We start from the raw sequence: 13,224 nt of genomic DNA on the forward strand, positions 1-13,224 counted from the left end.
TCACTCATAGGCTGCTCTAACTTTTCTCTCTCCCACTTGCCCCCCTTGTTCCTTTCTTTCTAAATAAATATTAGTTTTTTGAATCACAAAGGTTTTCAATGAACAGAGAATACATAGTCACATTAACAAATTCCTCAGAGAAATATAAAATAGAAATAGGGTGGTGAAATGGTTTAGAGGGTAAAAATGCTTGCCAGCAAGGCTGATGACCTGAGTTTGATTCCTGAGGATTCAACTGGTGAAAGAAAAGAACTGATTCCCAAAAGTTGTCCTATGACCAATATGTGCTTGGCATAGCATGCACATGACAGGGTAAGCATGTGGAAGTGCACACAAATAAATTAATACATTTTGTAATACATAAATGATGGCCTTGCACTTGCCAACCGCACCTCTCCCAGAGGAAGCTTCCCCTTCCAGGCTTTTTGTCTGCAAAGCATTTCCTCTAAGCAGCAAGAACAGTTTCAGAAAATTAAACATGGCAAGTATGTAATATTGTGACATAGTTTCCTCACATCTGTACTGGTCTCCATCTCCTTCTGCTCCAATAAAAAGCAAAATTAACACAGTACCTTTCTAGCAAAAACGTCCACAAACTTAAGGAGACCAGTGTCACATTCAAGTATCATTGAAAAGGCCACTGAGGATCCCAAAAGTCATGTGTACACATATTTCAGCAACAGTCATGGCAGAGAGCTACATACAGCTCAACCACAGGCTCTGGAAAAAAACAAGCCCAAGAATGTAGACAAACTGAACTTCCTGGAAGTTCTAAGAAACTTCAGAAAATGTCCAGTTAAAGCAGGATTCCTGATGTCAGAAGACCTACAAGAATAGAACCCATAGAGGCTCAGCAGTTAAGAGCTCTCAGAGGACAGGATTCCCAGCATCAACAAGGTGCTTATAACCAACCATGGTTATAAGTAACTCCAGCTCCAGGGGGTTCTAATTTTCTTCTCAACTCCGTGAGCCCAGGCATGCACATGGTAGACATACACGCAGGAAGGCAAAACATTCATATACATGAAATAAAACAAATAAATCTTAAAAAAAAAAAAAAAAGTTAAGACTCTCAGAAGACAAAGAAGCCAACACGCCCGCACAAAAGTTAGTTCAGTGAGTAAAGGGCTGTCATCATGCCTGAGTTCAATGCCTGGTGTCCAAGTGATATAAGAAAAGAACCAATGCCTGAAAGTTTTTGATTGACCTATGCACATGTGCAGTATGATATACAACACACACCAAAAAAATTTTAGTTAAAAAATGTAATTAAGGGCTGGAGAGATGGCTCAGCAATTAAGAGTACTGACTGTTCTTCCAGAGGTCCTGAGTTCAATTCCCAGTTCCCACATGGTGGCTCACAACCATCTGTAATGAGATCTGATGCCCTCTTCTGGTGTGTCTGAAGACAGCTACAGTGTACTATAAATTCAAGGAAGAAAGGAAGGAAGGGAGGGAGGAAGGGAGGGAGGGAGGGAGGGAGGGAGGGAGGCAGGGAGGGAGGGAGGGAGGAAGGAGAGGAAGAGAGGGAGGAAGACAGAACCCAGCTTCAGGTATTTCATTATAGTAACAGAACAATAAGGATGTCACTTTTTAAAAAAAATTTTAATTAAAAAAAAGTTTTAAAAGTAGTTTCAGAATTTGGCTCCAATGTAAGTTGCAAGCACACGCCCTAGAGGAAGCCAGAGCCACCCTCAGGGCTCCATCAGGATCCCATGGGTCTGGCAAAGCATCCCAACTGCCCAGGGGCAAGATGAGTTGGACTGTCACAGAGTGACCAGTCTGGAACAATGTTTCATGTTAATCTACAGCACACAAGGAACCCATGTTGGGCTGCTAGGAAACCAGGCAGAGCTGGCCAGAACACACTGTGTCAATAAGCAGCTCGAGTTGTGAGACAGATGACAGCTTATATTTCTGTTATAAACTAGCAGGAAGAAGGACTTTTCAGTTTTGATAAGAAAATGTCCAGTCCTTCAGGGCTATGCACAGTAATCTCTACAAGCATCATGTGAAGAGCTCTTACCTTCGGCTGGCCCCTGAGTTCAGACAGCGATGGTGCCATGCACATGAAAGAAAAAAAGAACAAGAGTTAGCAAAAAAGTGTAGTTTAGAAAACTCTTTTTGAACAGCAAAAGATAATGAATGTAAACTTTGCAATAAGAAACAAATACTAGCAGGCCTGCACACCTACAAGCCACACTCAGCAGCTGGAGGAAGGAGGATTAGCAGTTTAAGGTCAGTCTGCGCTACATAGCAAGTTCAGCATCAGTCTAGGCTACATAAGATCCTGTCTCAAAGGGAAAGGGGAGCAAGAAGAGGAGGTAGGATGGGAAGGTAAAAGAAAAAGGGATAAAAAAGGAAAATATTACTTTTAAAACCAAATAGTAAATGAAAGGTAAATTAATACCAACGAAGGGAGGGAACAGGTTAACCTGACTAATCTGTGACTCTCCAACAGGAGGATAGACCTGAGTTCTGTGAGAACTTAGGGGCCCTAATGGCTCTTCCTCTGCATTTTTGCTCATCCTGGTATACACCTATGGTGGTCTAAATATGCTTGGCCCATGGGAAGTGGTATTATTAGGAGGTGTGGCCTTATTGAAAGAAGTGTATCATGGTGTGGGTGCACTTTAAGGTCTCCTAATGCTCAAGCCCCACCAGTGTGGATGAAAGTCTCCAGCCTGCCTTCAGATCTGGATCAAGATATAGAACTTTCAGCTCCTTCTCCAGCACCATTTCTGCTGCATGCTGCCAAGCTTCCCACCATGATGATAATGGACTGAACCGCTGAAACTGTAAGCCAGTCCGGAACGATTGTTTGCCTTTATAAGAGTTGGCTTGGTCATGGTGTCTCTTCCCATCAATAAAACTCTAAGACAAATGTCTCATAAATCATCCTTTTCAAAAGCTTGACTTCTGAGCCAGGTGCAAATGCATCTCTCTGTAATTCCAGCTACTAGGGGAAAGGAGATTAAGCCAAGAGAACTGTAGGTCTGAAGCCAGCCTGGGCTATATTATATAATTAAATCCTGTCTTTGTGTGAAGAGATGGCTCAGTGGTCAAGAGCTCTGGCTGCTCTTCCAGAGGATTGGGATTCAGTTTTTAGTAGCCACATGGCAACTCACAACTGTCTGTAACTCTGGCTCTAGACAGCCTGACACCCTCTTTTGGCCTCCTCAGGCACTAGTATGGCATGTGGTGCACAGATTTACATGCAAGCAAAATAATCATACAAATAAAAAATAACTATAATTTTTAAAAATCCTGTCTCAACCACCATCCCCTCCAAGAAAAACTACCTGCTGTCTGATTTCACATTTAGAACTGTCCTGAAGTTTTCACAACAGTCAATTATACTCTTTACCTATCCAGATCTTTGTATCCAGTGGGACTTCTGTTCTGGCTCAGGAAAAAAAGTTCCATTAAAGGAACAACTAACTAATGTATTGACAGTGAGCTCCTACTCTCTAAGTCACTTGGTACATATCCTCTTCACTTGCCCACCCACTTCAACCTTCCCTGGGTCCCTCTGACTGAAACTGCCAGAAAAATAACTAAGGCCTAAGATCCAACAACGCAGAGGCCCTTTACCCCAAATCACCAACTGTTAGCCTTGAATGAGGCTGCTTTCATGTCCTCCCTCTCCACAGACATTAATACATGCACATACTTATTTTTTCCTGGACTAACTGAAAACAGGCAAGTACAAAATTCTACATAATAGCCCTTCTCACTTATGTTCACACAGCAAACTCAAAACCAATTTAAGGATAAAAGAAAGTATGATCTCTTATTTTTTGTTTGTTTTAAGATGAGCTCTCACTATCTGTTCCATGCTAGCCTATAATTTACTGTTTAGACCCAGCAGACCTCCAATGTGAGCACTCCTGACTTAGAGCCAAAGTGCCGCCATTAAAAGCAGGGGTCCCTCCTGGCTTGGAGTCTTGCAGATGCTGAGTGAAACAAGAATACTGATCTGGTCCTCCTCAGAGAACGCAAGCACCAGCCTAAGCTCAAGTGATCATGCACACAAACATCCCCAATGGTGTTCATATCCCTTCTCGTCCCTTTGTCTCATAAGATTTTCTTCTATAAGAAATCTGAGCCAGGAAGTGGTGGCACATGCCTGTAATCCCAGCACTTGGGAGGAAGAGGCAGGCCGATTTCTGAGTTCGAGGCCAGCCTGGTCTACAGAGTGAGTTCCAGGACAGCCAGGGCTATACAAAGAAACCCTGTCTCAAAAAAGCCAAATCAAAAAGAAAAAAAGAAAAGAAAAGAAATCTGATATTTATTTGTACCAAAAGACTTGAGATGAAGACACTAAATGTCTTATAGGTTGTGACAAGTACCTGGTAAATTGGAGGTAACATATCCAACAGGACTATGATATGAAAGAAAACCTGTTTTTCTGAACTAACCAGATATGGGCAAACCTGGCAAAAAGCCCAGCTGGTGAGATGGCTCAGAGGGTAAAGGCACTTGACTGATGCCCTGAGTTTGATCCCTAGGACCCACATAGTGAAAGAAGACCAACTGCCACAAAAGACAATAAATAATTGACCATTTTAAAGCCACTGAATCTATAAAACAGGTCACTGACAAATGCTACTATTGTTACAGGCATTTGTAAGCAAAGCAGATTTTCAACTATATACAAAGTGCAAAAACTGCAGCCACACATATGAGGTGTCTGCACATCACTTCTACAATGTTCATGGCAAGTTCACATGATGTGCTACTGAGTCCAGATTTACAGATGAGAAGTTGAAAAATCAGAAAAGTTGAAGGACCATCTAACGCAGCAGGTCTTTTTTTTTTTTTTTTTTTTTTTTTTTTTTTTGTCGAGACAGGGTTTCTCTGTATAGCCCTGCCTGTCCTGGAACTCACTTTGTAGACCAGGCTGGCCCCGAACTCAGAAATCTGCCTGCCTCTGCCTCCCAGAGTGCTGGGATTACAGGCGTGCGCCACCACCGCCCGGCTGCAGCAGGTCTTCAGATTCCCAAATCCACAGTCTTCTTTCCATGCTGGTCAAAATGGTCCAATCTCTCGATTCTAATTATTGTGTTGGGTCTTTGACAACCAACACAAGCTACAGTTATCTGGGAAGAGAACCCTCGACTGAAAAATGCCTCTACCAGAAGGCCTATAGACAAAATCGTGGCAGAATTTTCTTGACTAACAATTGATGTGAGAGGGCTGAGCCCACTGTGTGCAGTGCACCAGGGCAGGTAGTTCTGAGTTGTATAAGAAAGCAGGTCAAGCAAGCCATGAGAGCAAGCCAGTAATGTAAGCACCACAGCTCCATGGCCTCTGCTTACGATCCTGCCTCTAGGTTCTTGCCTTGAGTTCCTGCCCTGGCCTCCCTCAGAGAAAGACAACAACTGTAAACTGTGAGATAAAATAAACCCTTTCCTCTACAAGTTGCTTTTGGCCACAGTCTTTATCACAGCAAACGAAAAAAGCTATCTAAGACAACTTACCATAGGGTTCCCAGGTAGGACTTAAGCCAGTATTTTGGTATTTAATATGTATATGAAAATCTTGTCTTTCCTGAGAACAATGACAAACATCTAGCATAATATTTCAAGTTTAAGTAAAATATTAAAAAAAAAAACTTTTTAAATCAGCTCTTCCTAAAATACAACCAATAAATATTAAACTGAATATATGACTCACTGCAGAAGAATCCATGGACTCACATGAATTCAAAGCAACCCAATAAAAACAGAAACCATTAAGTTAATTACAAGGCTACATTTCCAGCTAGGGAGTCTGGGAGCCACAACAAGCAAAGCTTAGGCAACCTACTGGTCACAGGACACCCCAATACATAATTACAGCCCCATACAAAAATAAGCACATTAATTAATTAGTTTAACAAGACCTTGTCAACAGAGAACTAAAATCCCATGTAGCCACCACTCCCTGGTTCAAGATCCCTTACTCAGAATCCTCAGTGAACCCCACTATAGACACTCTTGAAGCAAAGAAAAGTCCCTGACCCATTCAAAGTGGTAGCACAGAGCATGCCCACCACAGCCTTTATTTCCTAGCTCTGCTGTATTAATTTTCTCATTGCATAACTTCATTTTTAAGTATTTCCAAACTTACAAAAATAGTGCAAAGAATTCCTACACAGGCTTGCTCAAGCTCTGCCACACGCAAATGACTTACAGAACCCCAGTCAACAGTGACCAAAGTCAGGACAGACCTATCAACATACAACCTATTAAATAACACCCAGTCATATCCAAGTTTTGCCAACTACTGTCACTGGTATCCTTTTTCTGGTCCAGAGTCCTGGACTGTCTGAAATCATCATGTCTCCTCCAACCCAGGCCAATTTGGCTATCATGGACAGCTAAAACACTGGCCACTTTGTCTGCAGATCACCCCTCGGACTAGATACCTAATGCTTCCTCATGACTCAAAGTCAGCCTGAGTGCTTGGCAAGTATCAACACAAATAACAGATGCACCAGTGCATCCTAACAGGAGGCAGGAGATGTCCAGGGCTCATTGTATCGTGCCAGGCTGGCTGGAGTGTAAAACTCTCCACACTCAACGTTATCATTCCTCCCTTTGTCCTTGATATTGTCTAAGAGGCTGGCTCTGAAACCATGCAGACACTCATCACACTCCCAACCATGACCTTTAGCATCCAAATGTAACTCTTGCCTGCAGTGCCTAACATCCCCCAAGTAGTGAGGAGGGAGCCACAGCACAGGAAATGAAAATGCTAATGACCCAGGTGGATCAACATGGAAGGTGCTGCAGTTTTAGAAAATGTCAGTTTGGAAACAAGACATGATGAGGCTCCTTTCTAGCATGTGCAAGGCCCTGGGTTCCATGGAGAGCATTGCCTAACCCCTGACATGCAATGGTTCGGTACTTCGAAAAAAAACTGGTAACTATGATAAACCATTGTCTTACTCTTTTTAACTGATCTTGTTTAGGGACCTGTATCCACTTCTCAGTCAAAACATAAATCATACCACAAAAAATAAATTACATTCCTAACTGCTAGACTGGTTATGAAGACATTCCAAGATGATTTTATATATGTTGATAATCTTTGAGAATGTTTCATTAATTCCTCTGACAATGACAAGAATAAGATTGATGTAGGATCTAAAAATATGTCATCCAATATTACATATACTTAAGACACAAACATGTCAGAATGAGTTATAAACCAACCAATAATATCCAAGCACCATCATCTCTTCTGCCCTCTACTGGTGTGGGGGAAGGAGAAGGAGGGAGGGAGGGAGGAAGGGAGGGAGGGAGGGAGGGAGGGAGGGAGGGAGGGAGGGGAAGGAGAAGGAGGGAGGGAGGGAGGGAGGGAGGGAGGGAGGGAGGGAGGGAGGGAGGGAGGGAGGGAGGGAGAAGGAGGTCTCACTATATATTTCTGATTGGCCTGGACTCATTATATAAAGCAGGTGGCCAGGAACTCAAGAGAAATCCTCCTGCCTCTGCCTCTGCCTCCTGATGGCCTAGGTTAAAGGCTGCACCGCCATCTTGTCAACAATCATCTCTTTTAATTCTAAAGATTTAAGTTACTGAAATGATCAGTTAAAAATATGCAGAATCTGACTTAACAAGATCCCACCTGACACACTCTAAAAAGTATAAACATCTTGAAGAGATTGAGACTGGAATGGACTCAGCCAATAGAATGCTTGTCTAGCATACATGACACCCTGGGCTCCTAACATAATCCTGCATAAGACAGGCATGCTAATACTGCCTAAAGTCCCAGTACTCAGGAGGTGAATCAAGGTCATCCTTGGCTACAAAGCCAACTAGAGGTCAGTCCCCTATATGAAAGCCTGTCTGAAGAAACAAAGAAAACAAAGAGCTTGTTTTAATCCAGCCACCATAGGAATGATGCTGCTTCCTCTTTGGGACTCAACTGGCAGTACCAGCAAACAAACCACAATCTATGATGACTGAGTTTTCTCTTGTCATTCCTCCCCCCAACCTCCTTTCTACACACAGAATAAAACTGACAGGACTAAATCCCTGTACTGAATGAACTCACGAATGCTTCTCAACCTTCACACGAGGGTCTGATTAAGAAATTCTTATGTCATTAAAAGCCCAGTCCACTTTTTTCTCAACATCTGGAAGATTCCATTGAACATCATTGAGAAAGTATGCTTGGAGAGAAACCCTGTCTCAAAAAAAAACAAAAAACAAATATAGCTAGAGAGATGGCTCAGCGGTTATGAGCACTGACTGCTCTTCCAGGGGTCCTGAGTTCAATTCCCAGCAACCAAATGGTGGCTCACAAGCATCTGTAATGGGTTCCAATGCACTCTTCTGGTGTGTGTCTGAAGACAGCAACAGTGTACTCATATAAATAAAAATAAATCTTCAAAGGGGGCTGGAGAGATGGCTCAGCGGTTAAAAGCACTAACTGCTCTTCTGAAGGTCCTGAGTTCAAATCCCAGCAACCACATGGTGACTCACAACCATCTGCAATAATATCTGACACCTTCTTCTACAGTGTCTGAAGACAGCTACAGTGTACTAACACATAATAAATAAATAAATCTAAAAAGAAAAAGAGAGAGAGAGAGAATGCTTGGAAAATGAGACAAAAGAGGCCTCAGTATTTGAAAACACCACCAGCAAACCAACCAAACTAGTAGAACTCCACAGGACCTACTGGGGAACACTGTAAGAAGTGGGACTTCTCTTTACTATACAATCAATGCTGTGCCAATCAGCCTGGTTCCAGCATCAGATTATCTAAGGAGAGGAGAAAAGCTGGTTAGGATAATGCATAGGAATGAGATGTTTCACTGGGTTACTTAGTCAATTCTGTACAATGCCTCAGTGTGTGTGTGTGTGTGTGTGAGAGAGAGAGAGATGCTGGGAAGATCTCAAGGCCTTATACGTGAATCTTTGGCACATATTCTACCATTGAGCTATATTTAGTCATTTCTGTACAACTCCTCAGTGTGTGTGTGTGTGTGTGTGTGTGTGTGTGTGAGAGAGAGAGAGAGAGAGTGTGTGTGTGTGAGAGAGAGAGAGAGAGAGAGTGCGTGTGTGTGTGTGTGTGTGTGTGTGTGTGTGTGTGTGTGTGTGTGTGTGTGTGTGTATGATGCTGGGAAGATCTCAAGGCCTTATACGTGAATCTCTGGCACATATTCTACCATTGAGCTATATCTCCAGTCCTGTACAACACTTCTAGTTTACAAAGACCCATTACAACTCCCTATCAATGATAACCTGCAAAAGCACCAGAGCCTCACTCACAACCTCTGAAAATCTCATTCTGAGAGCCGCAGGAATAGGATCGTTACTACCCATCAGGGGTCTGCACATCCCAATGTAAGTAGCCCAGTGGTCCACAACCACCACAGGAGGTCACACAGCTCAGTAGCCAGGCTAAACTTCCTCTCCCTTATAAGATCATGTCATTAGCACCTGGAATTCCTCCGTAAGCAAATGGGGCATCCCCAAAGCCCTGGCCCTGCCTGGCCAATGATATACACTCATCCACAAAGTGCCTACACACCCCCAAAGGTTTAGTAAAGTAGCTTTTGTTTCCCTCCATTAAAGGAGCTGCCTCACTGAAGGTGTCCCTGTCTGTCCGTCCATCCGTCCGTCCATCGTCTTCCCCCACATCTCCCCACACACCCCGGGAGTATATTCTGGTGTGTTCCCAGCCGCTTTCAGTTTCCCAGGGCCTATCACGCTGCCAGGGCAGGTGGAGAAGCGGAGCCTGAACAGCAGAGGCGACCTAAGCACTTCTATATTCCACATTCCCACACCCACACAAGGCCACTATCACTGCTGCTGCCCTCTGATGCCTCTGCTTCCTTAAGTTCTCCTGCAGAGCAGAAAACCAGAAACCAAACCACCTCCCTCAAGGATCCATCCTCAAGAACTCCCACCACAGTGAGCCCTTCTCAACACCAATGACCCGAACTACCTCCACTGTACCCTGGCCATCCATCCTCTTAACAGCAGTTCTGGCTGTGTCATTTCAGGCAACCTGTGACCTCTAGAGAATGAGGTTCTTTCTTATCAGAGACCAATACAAGCTTTTCCTTACTCGGTAAATAACTCCTGCACTCTGTAGGCAACCTGGCTCCTGCCCAGCACCCAAACTACACTATTCTCCCAACTTTCCTTCCCCAACACAGAGCACCCACTGCTTTCTCTGGGAGGTCAACACAACTTTGCTGACCTGAGAGGTTCATATTCCTTCGTCACTTCTCAGCTTGATTAAATTTTTTCTAGTAGTAACTATTTCCTTAAACATTCCTGATACTACTCTCTTATATATGATAGTGTCTCTGCAGACCTGCCCTGTTACCACCATCCCTCTTTCCCCAAGCCACCTGAAAACAGTAAAGGCAAGTGAGAAATAAAAATGCAAATTCCATAGTCAAAAAACTAGAAAACCTTTTAAACTGAAGAATACCATATAAAGACAGAAAAAAATATATATCCATAGAATTTAAAATAAAATCAAAAAGTTAAAAGGGGGACTTATGGGGAGGGGGGAGCTGGGAAAGGGAAAATCATTTGGAATGTAAACAAAGAATATAGAAAATAAAAAAATTAAAAAAAAAAAAGTTAAAAGGGTCAGGGGTGAGCGTACCAAGCATCCCAGGAAACAAAGGAGAACAATCCTAAAAACCAAGAAGCAAATGATGGGACTCTGTTTGAAAGGAGCAGGCAAAGCTCCCCTGGCTCCAACTGCCTTTAAAAAGCTAAGGTCACCACCTCCGACCCACAGTCCTTTGATAAAACATCTGTAAATCAAGAAAAGTGTTCAACAACTTTCTTCTACTACAATCTTATACCTTTACAAACCATACTGGTTCAGAGCAGAGAACAGCCTAGACCATGACTATGGGACAGCCAGGTGTGCTTTGTACTGTGTAAGACTTTGGAGCCAGGCGCACGCCTGTAATCCCAGGACTCTGGGAGGTAGAGGCAGGAGGATTTCTGAATTCGAGGCCAGCCTGGTCTACAGAGTGAGTTCCAGGACAGCGAGGGCTTAAAAGCCCAGTCCACTTTTTTCTCAACATCTGGAAGATTCCATTGAACATCATTGAGAAAGTATGCTTGGAGTGAAACCCTGTCTCGAAAAAACAAAATCCAAAAAACAAAAAACAAACAAAAAAACCCCAACAACAACAAAAAGACTTTGGGCATAAGGGAACCTTGATCTATAAACGCCATGATTTCAAACTGTCATAAATTCAAGAATAATGAATTAACTCAACTGATTACTAACAAACCACCTGGCCTTTCTCCTCTGCCAACCCACTTGCCAGCAGGAGGAGTATAAATTCACTGCCTAGGGCTGGAGGGATGGCTCAAGAGCACTTACTGCTCAACCATGAAGACAGGAATTCAGAACCCAGTACCCACATCAGGCGGATCACAAAAAGCTGCAACTCCAGCTCCAAGGAATGTGAATGGCCTTTGGCCTTCACAGACAAATATATGCATAAATATTCACAAACACATACATAAAAAAATACTGTTTTAAATAGCCAGTTGCCTTCATTATAAGAAGGTTCAGATTCAGGCAGAGCATACTGATCTACTTTCAGTGCCTTCTTGTAAAACCATAATGAATACTGCACACTCTCCTGAGTAACTACAGGCTTAAATGACAAAGCTTTATGTACAGAGACTGCTGGAACTTTTTGGACTAGTAGAGGAAACTTGTGACTTTTACTTCTCTAAGTTCTCTGATGTCCAAGAGTCTGAGTCTGCATTTTCCTCCTTAGTGGACCACTGCAACTAAACTCACTGGGGGGAAAAATGTTACCAAATGACATTAACTAACTCTCCCAACCTCCCAGCTCATTCTGCACCTCAATCTCCAACATAACCCACAATGCACTGCAGGCAACCCTCAGAGTACCAACCCCAAGTGGAAAATTAGGTTTCACATTGGGAAATTGGGGTTTCAAAATTCTCTTGACACTGAGAAAATCTAGCCAGTTTCCCACCACAGCAACCACAGCTACTGCATTCACCAGGTCCTGCCTCAGAAAATAGATTTTCTTTTGCAAAGATAGGAAAGAAGCATTAAGAACTCACTTGTTTATACCCATGAAGATGACCCAACAGCCCCCACCTGCCCAGTAAGTAACTGATACTCTTTTAAACTTGGCTAGGAATGTAGCTGAGCTGGTGGAGTGCCAGCATGGTATGCACCAAGCTTTGTGTTCAATTCTGAACACTACATAAAAACATTACACATCCACACTAAACAAGGGACCTCCAACACAAATGTCACATTCAAAGAGGTAATGTCATTTGCTATCAATTCTAATTGAAGTAAAGAGCAAATCCAGAATTCAGAATGAAGTCAGGAAACCTGGGAACCTCAAAGAAAAAACACCAGTATATGTAGGGTGTATCCCACACATGTTCATACCTACTGATACATGGAAGATGGCCTGTTTCATGATGCGATGTTATCTGCAGTTATAATTGATTAGTAAATGAAAACTTTTTAATTTCTAATTCATTTCTATAATCATTCCCTCAAATCTACTACTTTTTTGTTTGTTTGTTTGTTTGGTTGGTTGGTTTTTTTCAAGACAGGGTTTCTCTGTGTAGCCCTGGCTGTCCTGGAACTCACTCTGTAGACAGGCTGGCCTCGAACTCAGAAATCTGCCTGCCTCTGCCTCCCAAGTGCTGGAATTAAAGGTGTGCGCCACCACCGCCCAGCTCAAATCTACTACTTAACAGGAGTCCCCTTAGTCCTTGGGTTCAACTGAAGATTCAACTTCCAAGTGCAGCCAACTTCATGACTCCCAGGAAAACCACAACTCGGTTCTGTGAAGGTTGCAAGGATGGTCGGTTCCCACCTCTCAAGCCCTCCGGCTCTTCTCCTCACTGTCATTCATTCAGCAAATACTCGCCTCGGTCACACAGATCATGGCTTTTGTTAATTTTGTTGGAGGAAAGAAGCAATACAGTTTTAGATTCTAAACTCTCAGACTAGCATCTGCAACCCAAAGCAGAGTAGGATACAGTGCTCTCCCAGGAATTCATTAAGAGCTCTGTTCTGGCTTGTGTCTGACTAGAAAGACTAAAGATAGGTCAGAACACAGCTGATGACAAACTCTGACCCTGAACCTCTGCACCACTCTGCCCAGAACAGTCAGGCCTTGGTAAAGGACACCCAGTTTCCCTTAATTTTGTTCCATTTACCACTTAATATCAACAAAAG

At 43.0% G+C, this 13,224-nt stretch overlaps 1 protein-coding gene across 6 annotated transcripts in view; it reads right to left on the reverse strand.

Annotated features, from left to right (window-relative positions):
- Positions 1 to 13,224, reverse strand: part of Kif13b (kinesin family member 13B) — a 163,503-nt gene that overhangs the window by 104,052 nt on the left and 46,227 nt on the right. For all 6 annotated transcript variants that reach the window (XM_052191202.1, XM_052191201.1, XM_052191206.1 and 3 more), the window contains exon 3: positions 2,027 to 2,039. In XM_052191202.1, coding sequence (XP_052047162.1) covers positions 2,027 to 2,039 — 13 coding nt within the window. The remainder of the gene's footprint in view (positions 1 to 2,026; positions 2,040 to 13,224) is intronic.

The sequence above is a fragment of the Apodemus sylvaticus genome, chromosome 8 (genome assembly GCF_947179515.1).
Source record: "Apodemus sylvaticus chromosome 8, mApoSyl1.1, whole genome shotgun sequence".
Classification (NCBI taxonomy): Eukaryota; Metazoa; Chordata; class Mammalia; order Rodentia; family Muridae; genus Apodemus; species Apodemus sylvaticus.